Source organism: Anabrus simplex, chromosome 1, assembly GCF_040414725.1.
Source record: "Anabrus simplex isolate iqAnaSimp1 chromosome 1, ASM4041472v1, whole genome shotgun sequence".
Taxonomy (NCBI): Eukaryota; Metazoa; Arthropoda; class Insecta; order Orthoptera; family Tettigoniidae; genus Anabrus; species Anabrus simplex.
The window spans coordinates 822,272,135-822,286,396 of record NC_090265.1 but is presented as its reverse complement, the minus strand read 5'-3'; the positions used below and the strand labels follow the sequence as shown (position 1 = coordinate 822,286,396).

Below are 14,262 nucleotides of genomic sequence, written 5' to 3'. Positions count from 1 at the left end.
CTTCATTCGTGATTTGATTTATCCATCTTGCCTTTAGCATTCTTCTGTAAAACCACACTTCAAAAGCTTCTATTCTCTTTCTTTTTGAGTTAGTTATCGTCAAGTTTCACTTCCATACAATGCCATGCTCCAGACAAAAGACTTCAAAAACTTCTTCCTAATTCCTACATCAATGTTCGAAGTGAACAAATTTCTTGTCTTAAGAAAGCTCTTCCTTGCTTGTGCTAATCTGCATTTTATGCCCTCCTTTCTTCTGCCATCGTTAGTTATTTTACCACCCAAGTAACAATATCCATCTACTTCCTTTAAGGCTTCATTTCCTAATCTAATATTATCTGCGTCACCTAACTTCGTTCGACTGCACTCCATTACTTTTGTTTTGGACTTGTTTATTTTCATCTTGTACTTCTTATCCAAGACTGTGTCCATACCTTCCAGCAATTTCTCTAGATCTTCTGCCGTCTCAGATAAAATAACAATATCGTGGGCAAATCTCAGTGTTTAGATTTCCTCTCCCTGGATTGTGATTCCCTTTCTAAATTCCACTTTGATTGGGGGGACAAACTGCAGCCTTGCCTCACTCCTTTCTGGATTGCTGCTTCTTTTTCGAAACCTCGATTCTTATCATTACGGACCGATTTTTATACAGATTGCACGTAGATAATTCTTCGTCCTTGGTATCTGATCCCGATCATCTTCATTATCTCAAGTAGCTTGGCCCATCAACATTATCGAATGCTTTTCCTAGATCTACGAACGGCATGTATGTGGGCTTCTCCTTCTTAATTCGATCCTCTAAGATCAGACGTAAGGTCAGGATTGCTTCACGTGTTCCTACATTTCTTCTGAAGCCAAATTGATCTTTTCCCAACTCAGATTCAACTTTTCTTTCGATTCTTCTGTAAATAACACGTGTTAAAATTTTGCAGGCGTACGATACTAAACTAACGGTGCGGTAGTTTTCGCACTTGTCAGCACCGGCTTTCTTGGCAATAGGTATAACATTCTGCCGAAAATCGGATGGCACTTCTGTCTCGTACATCTTGCGTACTAAATGGAATAACCTCGCCATGCTGGTTTCTCCTAAAGGAGTCAGTAATTCAGAGGGAATGTCATCAATTCCAGGTGCCTTGTTCCTATTTAGGTCTCTCAAAGCTCTGTCAAATTCTGACCTCAAAATTGGGTCTTCCATTTCATCAGCATCAACAGCCTCTTCTTGTTCCAGAACAATATCATCTACGCCTTTACTTTGATACAACTGTTGGATATGTTTCTGCCATCGTTCTGCCTTGCCCTCTTTCCCTTGAAGTGGTTTTCCATCTAAGCCCTTAATATTCATATACCTAATTTTCCTTCCTCCAAAGGTTTCCTTGATTTTCCTGTATGCAGCATCTACCTTTCCTAGGAGCATGCAACCTTCAACATCCTTGCATTTCTCCTTCAGCCATTCTTCCTTTGCTGTCCTACACATTCTTTATCCACTTAATTATTTAATCGCCTGTATTCTTTATTGCCCTCTTCATTTTTTGCATTATTTTATTATTGTCGTTCATCAATCAGATCTAGTATTTCCTGAGTTATCCATTGATTCTTAAGTGTTATTTTCTTTCTTTCTAACATTTCTTCAGCGGCCCTACTGATCTCATTCTTCACGACTGTCCATTCTTCCTTTATCGCGTTTCCTTTAGTCTTTTCATTCGGTTCTTGTGCAACATGTTCCTTGAAACAATCCCTCACTCTCTTTTTCTTTCAACCTGTCTAGATCCATTCCTTTCTTTCTTCAATTTCTTCAACTTCAAATGGCATTTCATGACCAACAACTTGCGGTCAAGGTCCACATTTGCTCCTGGGAAAGTTTCTTAATCTTTGCCTAATCATAATGAAGTCTATTTGATACCTTCTAGTGTCTCCAGGTCTCGTCCACGTGCACAGCCGTCGTTTATGTGTTAGAACCATACATTAGCAAGGACTAAATTATGATCGGTGCAGAATTCAACTAGCAGACTTCCTCTACCATTCCTTTATCCCAACCCGAATTCTACAAATGTTTTACCTTCTCTTCCTTGGCCTACCACTGCATTCCAGTCTCCCATCACAATTAGATTCTTGTCTTCTTTTACATATTGTATTAAATCTTCTATCTCTTCATATATTCTTTCGATTTCTTTATCATCCACTGAACTAGGAGGCATATAGACCTGCAGTATTGTGGCGGGCATTGGTTTGGTGCCTATCTTGACAACAATAACCCTTTCACTATGCTGGTCGTAGTAACTTACCTGCTGCCCTATTTTTTTATTATTAAACCTACTCCTGCATTTCCTCTGTTTGATTTTGTGTTGATAATTCTGTAGTCGTCTGTCCAAAAATCCTGCTCTTCCTGCCAACGCACTTCACTTACACCGACAACTAGAGGTGGCAAACTATCGATAGTAATCGCCATCGATATTTTCCGATAGTAATCGATAGTTTTCAAAAAGTGGAACGAATCATATCATTATGCATGAAAATAGGGCATTCACTGAACACAATCCACACCAAAAAAAAAAAAATCATAGAAATTACAACAATTTCATGCTATGTAATTTCAGAAATTCAAATCGGAATCACTCATAAATCTATTTAGTGGCACGTCCGAGACATTCTCGAGCTGCACGCGCTTGCCCATAACTTGACCGCCCGCGAAATTCTCGTTCAGCTGCAGTATTCATTTGCGATCGCCCGACATTTTCTCGGGTATAGTAATATCTTTGGAAAAATGTTTTACAGCATTCTGAACGGATGGCAGGAGAGTTTTCAGTTGCTTTCGTGAAGCCTTTGGCCTAAAATTTATCTTATCTTCTCTCGCCTATAAGTTATACAATCTCTTGACTCACCAGCTGACAAGGTAAACAGAAATGGCGAGCGCGAAAAGGAAGAAATGTTTGTCTGACGACAAAATAAGTGACTCGCCTACATCAAAGATGAATCTCTAAATGATATTGGTAATTCTGATAGTAGTAATAATGTTTTTTCGCATGATGACCTGGTATTTCTAATGAATGTGAGGAAGATATTTTGTCGGAAACAATGGTGAAGTAGCACATACATTCGTGTGGAAAAAATGTAATAGTGTAAATACTGAACGATCTAATATCATTCCATTTACGGATATTCTGTTGTAGGGGTTCTATTACAGTATTCTACACACATTGCACTTAGCTAACTTGTCATCCTCACTACGCCTAAATCATTTCCAAACGTCAGGTATCTTCCTTTTGGGCATCTATATATGAAGTTCACAATTTTAAACCGGTATATTAAAGTTACTACCAAACAGTGAAACATCTGTACAATTTCTGTTAGTGCGAAAAATAAGCCAATAACGAAAAAACCTATCGTTGACTATCGATAGTAGGCAACTGACTATCGATGTCAGACGATAGTGGTCGCTATCGATAGCACTATCGATAGTTTTCCGCCTCTACCGACGACGTCTAACTTTAGTCTATCCATCTCCCTTTTCAGATTCCCTACCCTATCACAACGATTCAAACTTCTAACATTCCACGCTCCGACTCGCAGAATGTCAGTATCCATGTGCCCTCTCGTGTAGTCCTCACCCAGCCGTCTTTCTTGATTTTCTAGATATCAACTATTGTAATAACGTAGGCAGAATGAACCTCGAACCAACCCTCAGGTCTAGGTAAAATTCCCTGGCCTGGGCGAGAATCGAACCGGGGGCCTCTGGGTGAGAGACTGGCACGCTACCCTAGACCATGGGGCCAGCTAAATTTAATCATACAATAATAATTTTATTGGTTTTACGTCACACTAACTACTTTTAAGGTTTTTGGGGACGCCGAGGTGCTGGAATTTTGTCTCTAAGGAGTTCCTTTACGTACCGGTTAATTTACTGACATGGGGCTGACGTTCTCGAATGCTTGCTTCCCGATTTGCAACTCGTACTGCGTTATTAACTCGCTCGGTGATCAATCGTGATAATGAATTATTTTGCTGATAATATATACTCTGTATAAACATCGCTGTAAAGAGTATCCGTAACCTATTATGTGGCTGCCTTCATTCTTGTGTCCCCTGCAGTGTCGGAATAATTTAATGAGTGATCCTAGGAAAAATAAGAAGAAATTAGTGCACACTGTTCAAGATTATTGTGACGGTAGTGTCTTACATGTGTCAAAGTATAAAAGCTTCATTTAGCACTATTCTGACTATGAACTTACCAATGTGGAAACTATACGAGAGAATAAGTTCTTCTCAGGATCGTTGTACGCCTTAGTGCCGTATTCTGTGAAGACTGGTCGTCCAGTTGCCATTGCTTTCTTGTATGCATCTGACTGCAGGAATCTTTTACAGAATTTCACCTGGAAATCACAATCATTTTTTGATAAATAAATTATAGCCTTATTGTAAAAGCTTTTCAGGGAAATCTATTTTTAGAAACATTATGCTTACCTTTCCATTAGAAATATCGAATTTATAGACGACTGCATATCCATCAAACCAGTGGTTCATCACGAAATCATCGAAATCGAATATTCCAGGTCCAAGGCGAATGAAGCTTCCTTGGAGCCATGCTGGTATCTGGCCTGAAATAATAATAGATATAAAAAATGCTCCAGAATTTCTAATAACAGAAATTGGTCGAAGAAGGAAGGTAAAGAAATTGAGATATTTAGGAGAAACAATTCAAGGAAATTGTTTGGGAAAGTCCTCTGTAGAAAAAAGTACACACAAGATGGAAAGAGCATACGGTATAACTAGGAATATCTACAACAAAAAGTGTTTATCTAAAAACCTCAAAATGCAACGCTACAACACAGTAGTCAAACCGGAATGCCTAGGCGTATACGCAAGTGAATGTCTAGTAGCCTACTGGATTACAAGATGAATAAATTAGAAGTAGCCAACTGAGAAGAAAAATTATACGGAAAATACTCAGTCCGCTAAGAATTACAGAACTCTGGAAATCAAGAAGTAATTATGAATTATACGGAAACGTAGAAAACATAACAGAAACAATGCGGAAGAGGCGATTGATATTTTTTGGACTATTATACAGAATGGATGACAACAGGTCAACCAAACCGATTTTCAAATATCTTTGGAACAAGAAGTGAACAACAACCTGGATTCATGACGTCAAGAAAGATTTGGAAAGAAACAATATAAGAGAAGAAGCAGCAAGAGAGAGAGAGAGAGAGATTTTTAGAAAAAGAAGTGTTAAAAATGGAAAGATTCCAAAGTCGGAAGGAAAAGAAAACAGGCTCAAAATGGTACGAGGAGAGGAAAAGGAAACATAGTGAGCAGATGAAGGGGTATTGAAGGAAGAAGAAGGAGCAACAAACGATGATGTATTGAAATTGTCACGTGGTCCCTGGAAGACCTAACGGAGAAAGAAATAATAATAATAATAATAATAATAATAATAATAATAATAATAATAAAATATACAACAAGAAATCTCTTTCATGGGGGTCCAAAATTAAATATAATAAAACAGTGATTAAACCAGAAGCACTATACGCAGCAAAAACACTAAAGACCAGATAGATAAACTCGAACTAAAAGAAAGGAAAATATTTTAAGAAAGATCATAGGACCAACATTTCAGGACAATAAGATAACATACATAAAAAATGAAACGCTCTACTAAAAAATTGAAAAACTCTCAGATACTATGCGAAAAAGGATACATTTTTACGGTCATCTTATCAGAATGCACTCTAATAGATTAACCATACAAATCTTTGACTGCTTCCGTAAGAGCGAAACAAAACCCAACTTGTTTAAAGAAACTAAAAAAGACCTAGAAGAACTAACAATTAAAGAAAATTCACTGTTCGATCGCACAGATAAAGTAATAACTGGAGACGAAAATATAAGGTTCCCAGACAAATATAGATTAAAAGCCAAACCTCTCGGAAGACGAGAGGAAACGAAGATCAGAAAGAATGAAGAAAATACTGGATACTAAGAACAACCCGCAAAGAAGTGATTGATACAACGTACCCCAAAGGTGAGTGAAACGAAAGAAGAAGGAAGGAAGAAGAAGAAGAAGAAGAATCTCCTTTTTTGGACACTGCGTTTACACAACTTGCAGTCTTGCGTGCAGGCCTTAACACGTTCGCAGCGAAGTTCAATGTTAGTTTTTCTCTCTCCGCTGTAAGCAAACTGTTCCGTTTTACGTACTGTTACAGTAGATCTAAGAGAGATACGTCCTTTTGACAGCGCTGACAGTATATTTCCGGAGCTTCTCCGTCTATTTTTATTATTATTAATTAATTTTTTTTGTGCACCAGTGGTGGAACATGACAGCTAAGATGAAAGCCAGATATGTACTACCGGTGATTCACATGTCTTTTTCTTGTAAAGGCTACCTGAAATGATATTCTGGTCCCTTCAGGAGCATTAATTCATGCGGTTTAACGTCGCACTAACCCATCGAAGGTTTTCAACGACGAAATGGCTAGGGTTCGAAAGGTTGCGTCCGTGGTCTCAGTAAAGGTACAGCCCCAGCATTTGTCTGGTGTGATAATGGGAAACCTCGGAAAACTATTTCAGGGCTACCGACGGCAGGATTCGAACCCACCAACTCTTGAATGCAGGCTCACAGCTGCGCGACCCTAACCGCACGGCTAACTCACTCATTCATTTATATGGTAGTCTAATCAGTAACACCAAAACCAAACCTCATGGTGTAACAGCCCCGAAGGTCCATGGCCTACCAAGCGACCGCTGCTCAGCCCGAAGGCCAGCAGATTATGAGGTGTCGTGTAGTCAGCACGACGAATCCTCTCGGCTGTTAACACCGCGGGGCTGGCCTAATCATTAACACAGTTGGTGAAATGTGAATGTGAATTAATGTCCCGAGGTGGTGCAGTTCTTTTCAGGCACATCATCAGTAGAGGAGAGCTGCATACACTATATAACCTGCCATTCTTACATCTCTGTCAGCACTGGGAATCGAACCTGGGTCTGCGAGAACGACAACTAATAGCGCTAACCGTTACGCTTCGGAGGAGGACATTAACACAGTTTGTTCACTCGTCAAGTGTTTCTGCTATTATTATCTGTTAATAGTTTCAGGTGTAACTGCCGCCAGGCGCGACCGATAGTTACGACACACGCTATGACTAATGGCGGCGTATGACAAGAATTTCATATAATTGCCCGTTAACTGCCGAGAATCCGGAGAGATACGAGCCAGTATGAAAGTGTGTACACAAGATGGCCTCTAAGAACGACGTGTTGACATAACAAGATGCATGTTACACATTTACCTACAATAAGGAAAACAATCAAGAAATTTGACATCTCAAAAGCATGTTGTATACTACTTTAGTAATTAGTTGAAATCGGATTTTACTGGGAAACTTTTTCATCAAAATAGGGCAAAAAGGGAGTCTTAGGCAAAAAAGTAATAATAATAATAATAATAATAATAATAGGAGGAGGAGGAGGAGTTGAAGAAGGGCCATCTTACTCCCTCAAAAGAGCGCTATTTTAATTGAAAACAAACTTCAGCTCATTCATGAATTCACATGGCACACACAATCCTACATTCACCTAGTTGTAGTTCCTGTCAACATAAAAATTACCATCGTAACATACAGAAAGTATTGTATCTGATTACATTCAACATTTCAATAACAAATGTCAGATATTGCTTCTTTGAATGTATATACTCTTTATAAACAGAAAATGATCGCTTAACACCAAGTAAAACCATCGGTGAAAATGAAGTATTTATCCCTTCGAGCATAGAAGTAGATAGAGAGGGCGCTCCGTATGTTTCTACCGGCCAAAGCTCTGAGCGATCAGCTGATGTAGGGCAAAACAAGGCGGTCTTCCATAAGAGGAGCATTGGGGAGTATTTTTAAATCAGGATTTAAGCGTGCTGCTTATGATTAATTGATTTAAACTATTGACGATGGTGATAAATGCAATTCCTTAGGAATATTTCCGTTCCTTTTTGTATGAAAAGTGTTAACTATCATTTTATATGTGTGATATTCTGATGTGTTTATGTGTCAGTTAAGCGATACGGTGACGTGAATAGGTCTCACGTTGTTAACCTATTTTAGTTACTTGTCTCCTAATTACACAAGTTTACCGAGCTCGATAGCTGCAGTCGCTTAAGTGCGGCCTGTATCCAGTATTCGGGAGATAGTAGGTTCGAACCCCACTGTTGGCAGCCCTGAAAATGGTTTTCCGTGGTTTCCCATTTTCACACCAGGCAAATGCTGGGGCTGTACCTTAATTAAGGCCACGGCCGCTTCCTTCCCACTCCTAGCCCTTTCCTGTCCCATCGTCGCCATAAGACCTATCTGTGTCGGTGCGACGTAAAGCAACTAGCTAAAAATTACACAAGTTTAAGCTTTCCCCGTAATAGTTATGGTTATTTTAAAAATATTTTCACAGTGCTGCAAACAATAAACTCAACAAAACATACAATTAACCTGAATTTCTAATAATGGCGATATTATGCTGGTTACGCCTTATAAATCAAGAAATGTGACCGATAATAACGCCATCGTCCCCTCTGCACCTATAATAATTATCGTCAATGTTTTTTTTGAAATTACCAATACTTAATGCAGGTGATAACCTCAAGGTTCTGTCGTTAAAAATATCAGCTATCACCATCATCACACTTATTCACAGACCTTCACACTTAGTTTACAGATGTACATTTAGGCATGATGATAACTATTGTTTTACAGGGCCTAACATCTAGGTTATCAGCCACTATCATGCATGAACGCACATAGAACAACCTAACATCTAGGTTATCAGTCACTATCACATATGAATAAGCGCACACGCACACCCATTGTTATTCCCCCTCCCCAAGCATTTATATCTTTCATTAAATAAATTATGTTGTTGTTACTTCATTTGAGTGGTTTGGGAAATATTGGCCATCATCCCCTTATACTTAGGTGTTTGTTGGATTTGTCTGATAACCTGGTGTGCGTAACTAGTTTTTAAGGTCTAGGATTCAGGTAGGTGGGGGGAGGGGTTTAAACAACGTACCATCCCGGCATTTTCCTGAAAGGAGTATTGGAAAACCCGGGGAAAATCACTACTCTAAGGATGGCCAGTCAGCACCGGGATTCGAACTTTCTATCTCTGGGCATCCGGCTCAGCTGTGTAGTCATGGTGCACGACTTACGGCTGTGCTGTGAGGTCCAGAAATAAATGTAGGCTACCAGGAAAAACGAGTATGTCAAAAAAGTTCGAAGTAATATAAGTCCACGATGTAGTTATAAGTCAGAACTAAACTATATGTACCTAGGCCTAATATTTCATTTGGTCCTAACGGTACAAGTAAACATGTTAATATCTATCTATGGGAGAAGAGTACAAAGCAGAGCAAGATATGACCATTTTTGCTATATTCTTTTAGACTAGTGTACTTCACTTATCACATCAACGAAAATACGTATTTTTTATGTTTTTAACACATTAAAATTTCGTAGAACAAGCCTGGTTTGTCGACAATGAATCCTTGAAATGTCCCCCTTTCGCTGATGGTACGCTGCCCATCACCTGATTTGTATCTTGGCGCCGTGTTCGGCTGGCAGCGCGCGCTCTATTTGTTTGCTCGAAGGTTCATCCTGAACTCTATATCAGCGCACTTTATTAGTTTTTTTAATTTCTGGATTACCGGGCGAGTTGGCCGTGCGCGTTGAGGCGCGCGGCTGTGAGCTTGCATCCGGGAGATAGTAGGTTCGAATCCCACTATCGACAGCCCTGAAGATGGTTTTCCGTGGTTTCCCATTTTCACACCAGGCAAATGCTGGGGCTGTACCTTAATTAAGGCCACGGCCGCTTCCTTCCAACTCCTAGACCTTTCCTATCCCATCGTCGCCATAAGACCTATCTGTGTCGGAGCGACGTAAAGCCCCTAGCAAAAAAAAAAAAAAAAATTCTGGATTCTTTGATAAACTGTGCTTCAGTTTGTCTGTAGCAGATCTATCCCACACGTTGTGCTCTTCTCCTACCATACTCCACTGGGTCTCCTTGGACAATGTCTCCTTTTCAAGCATCACGATGGTACTCGGCCGGAATTTGAAGGAGTGCACTGCATACAGTTCAGCTTCCACATTTCGATTTATCAATAACGCCTTTGCCTGTGTTACACTGCTGATTGATTCTTCCTCGTCTAAGCACAACAATAACTCTTGTTTAAAATGTCACTCGGAAAAACAGCGCACGAAATCAACGTTTCCCATCTGGTTATAATGGGAAACTTAGGGTACGAACATGCCGAGTGGATTACTCTTTACTCAGTGCTCATAGCAGTGCTCTTCACTCATCACTCATCATTCAAAGGCGCACATACCGGGTAGGAGACCCTCGTTCTTTCTTCATTAATGAGGAAACGTTTTCCATCCAGTTATGATTGTGCAGCATTCACGAGAAGATAGCGTTGTGTTCTTTAAATGTAATTTTGTTTCGTGAAAATGTTCATATTCCTTTGTATACATAATAGTACTGGGCGAGTTGACCGTGCGGTTAGGAGCGTGCAGCTGTGAGTTTGCATCCGGGAGATAGTGGGTTCGAATCCCACTGTCGGCAGCCCTAAAGATGGTTTTCGGTGGTTTCCCTTTTTCACATCAGGCAAATGCTGGGGCTGTACCTTAATTAAGGCCACGGTCGCTTCCTTCCCTTTCCTAGGCCTCTCCTATCCCATCGTCGCCATAAGACCTATCCATGTCGGTGCGACGTAAAGCAAAATAGCATACATAATAGTTCAGTATAGTAGCAGAAGTGATGATGAACTTATGATAGCAAGCAAACTGTACTTGATTTCAAGCTCTGACAGAAGATACAGCGCACATCCAATTAATAAGAGTGGGTGAATTCCATCATTTATACCAAGAAGTGAAGAAAGACCCACAGAAATGTCACGATTACTGAAGAATGTCATTTCAGTATACGACTCCTTGGCTGAATGGCCAACGTTGATCCCTTCGGTTCAGTGAATCCCAGGTTCGATTCCCGGCCGGGTCGGAGATTTTAATGGCGACATAAATTCTTCTGGCTCGGGGACTGGTTATTTGCGTTTGTTCCATCACTCTCCTCTTCATACTCAGACAACACACCATACTACAAACTACCACCGAAACACGCAATAGTAATTACATCCCTCCACATAGGGTTGACGTCAGGAAAGGCATCCATCCGTAAAACAGGGTCAGTCAAGATGTGTGATACGGTTCGCATCCGCGGCCCCACAAGGTGTGGCAAAAGGCGGTAGAAAAAGAAGAAGAATAATGCAGACATTTCAATATTTGCTGAAAGGAACTGAAGGCAATATGAAATCACGGAAGTACAGCAACTATCATGTCAGTCATATTTGCATTGAAGAACTTGTCATTACAATAACGTAAGCAGTAGTAATATAATATTATTCTCCACTTCACTAAAGAAATAAAGATAATATTCAACATGGATATTTTACCTTCAGTGAACGCAGGCCGATAATATTATGAGTAGGCGGCCGTGGCCTTGAGCCAACCAATCACAGAACAGCGCTCAAGAAGCACATCGCTCCAAAATCAAACCGATTTGATTCTTGAGGGAGGAGCGGAGAGAAGAGGAATGAGTGAAGTGCCGGCATGAACGCTACTATTGAAATGCATGGGTTTGTTTTGCATCTCTCAGCTTCCTGTGTGAAGACACAGGAGTGATGAGCGCTGAACGAGGAGTAATCCACTCGGCATGTTCGTACCCTTAGGCAACGACAAGTCTGTGTGGTCTCTCTCGTAACGGCGTATTCTCTTGGGAGCCTTAATTAGCGTCTTCGGATATAAAGGAATTCGATATTCGATGTCTGGTAATCAACTCTGACTGATAAACAAATCAAACTAGAAATAAAGATAAAATCACAGCAATGTTTGTAGCTATCCCATGCAAGCACCCTTGACTTCACAGCGTAGTGTATGTCATCAGATGATAATGCATTATAGCGCGTGTTAGTCCAGCATTTCTCGCTAATAAGCTACACATATGCATACATACATGCAATGATGTGCAAAGGCTGCATAGAAATTCAACGCACGTCATTCTGCGGAACAAAGACCACGAAAAAATTATGCACACACTGGGGCGTCAGTGTCAGCTGGACATGACGAATTCGTGTGTCGATACCTTACGTAAATCAACATGGGGAAAATCGCTATATTTCTTCGCATCCTGGTTAACTATATACTGCAACAAAATATTGTGTATTAGAACTATAAAAAGAGCTCTTATAGAGAGAACATAGAAGAGGGATTTACGAAAACCAATCGTAAGACTCAGATAACATTTAACGAGAAATTTATTCTGACACGTTCACATAGACTTCAAATAGCAACAAGGAGAATACAAGAAGGAGATGAGAAGATATTATTTTACAATTGGCTTTACGTCGCACCGACACAGATACGTCTTATGGCGACGTTGGGATAGGAAAAGGCTCGGAGTGAGATGGAAGCGGACGTGGCCTTAATTAAGGTACAGTCCCAGCATTTGCCTGGTGTGAAAATGGGAAACCACGAGAAAACATATTCAGGGTTGTCGACAGTGGTCTTCAAACCCACTATCTCCCGAATGCAGGTTCGCACCTGCGCGCCCCTAACCGCACAGCCAACTAGCTCGGTAAAAGACGAGAAGAAAGAAGTGAACAGAGAAGGGAGGGATGCTCTCACTGAATTTCGGGACATTAATTTGATTCAATGTCTGGTATTGTTTCAAGTATTTGAGTGCCAGTCTCCGCCATAAATTCTTGTCCGAAATATCTTGATCAGTTGAACTTCTCCGATCCTCGTGGGGCGTGTATATTTTGCAATATTTGCCTTTGCTACTCGTGAATTCGATAGATGAAGTTGTACGTGCGAACCAGCTTTGGGGTGTGACCATGTAAGACGAATCGAGGAGGATAGGTTACCTAAGAGAATAGTGGTCAATAAGGGAAGCACAATGCTACGATGTTTAGACCCATTTTTTAATTATTTAAAGGAGGGGTGTGCAATAAACCTAAGCCACAGAGATAATTACAAATAGAGGAATAGAAGGACTTAGTTCGTTCACAAAGGTCTGAAGACTGAACACCGAAAGAAGGTATATAATAACAATACACATTCATTATTTTACGATCACTTGTTTGAAGCACTTCGACAATTAGAGTGCTGAAACCGTCATTTCTCAACATAGTGTAAATAATTGTGAACAAAATTTTAATGAGTTATTTTACATATAATACTAGAATAAGTTTAGATAGCAAGGGTTGTATCACCCGGTCAAGGTCAGGAAACTAGTCCAACGACTATCAGCAGGGGCTTAAACAACTCCCTTCTTTCCTACATTTTAAGACCATAATCGTTCCAATATGTTTATTCCACTTGAAGCTGCATTAAAAAAAACCGGGTGTACTTTTTCGGTGACCCTGTATGACACTGAGTAACAGAAGTACAGTAAATCAATACAGTATTACACTGTAAAATAGAGATGTGGAAAACTATGAAAACTCAAGCTTCACCATTCCAAGAGTGTCTTCCTCTTCGTGTCCAGTGTGTTGTAGAAACTCCAACAGATTCTGTGATAGTAATAAGAGTAAACAATTAATCTGATGAGACTGGCTGACGGTTTTATGGTCCTTCCCCAAAGTACAAAGGCATTTTAGAATATAAAAATGAGATATTGTTATGATCACACATCATATCATTGTATAACAGATCACAGGTGATCTGGAGAAAATGCTGTATCTTATTTCAGATGTATTCAACTGTTGCCTGAAAATGAACAGACATTTTTCTCGGTGTACGGCAACTCAATTTAGTGGAAGAAATTTTAGACTGTCACGGGATAGTGTTTCAAACTCCGACGCAGGTAATTTATTTCCTTAACTGTTCATTTATTTTACTTCTGGTATAGCACTGATATTTTGCATAGGATTGAGTTAACAAATGAAATCTTATGACAGGTCACTTTGGAACACGCCCGTTCAACACCCAACACGGAGATAGATTGCTGAATTCTCTGTAGCTGGTTATGTTTCAACTTAATGACTGGTGATTTTGGACTGATCACTTGCTTACTGCATTGTTATCACTGAATAGGCCTATCTGATTTAGGCATGTCTTTATGCATTCTTACATTTAATCTAATCTATAGGCCTACAGGACATGTTACAAATAACTTATTAATCTGACATCGAAGAAAATTTCCCTAATCATTTTTACTGGATACACCTACATGGGAGCCTCC

At 39.9% G+C, this 14,262-nt stretch overlaps 1 protein-coding gene across 1 annotated transcript in view; it reads right to left on the bottom strand.

The window, feature by feature from the left end:
* The window catches only part of LOC136873843 (beta,beta-carotene 15,15'-dioxygenase), a 169,767-nt gene that overhangs the window by 46,882 nt on the left and 108,623 nt on the right, over window positions 1-14,262 (bottom strand). The window contains exons 2-3 of the mRNA XM_067147122.2: window positions 4,456-4,589; window positions 4,224-4,364 (exon numbers count right to left, since the gene is read on the bottom strand). Of these exons, the coding sequence (XP_067003223.2) occupies window positions 4,224-4,364; window positions 4,456-4,589 (275 nt within the window). The remainder of the gene's footprint in view (window positions 1-4,223; window positions 4,365-4,455; window positions 4,590-14,262) is intronic.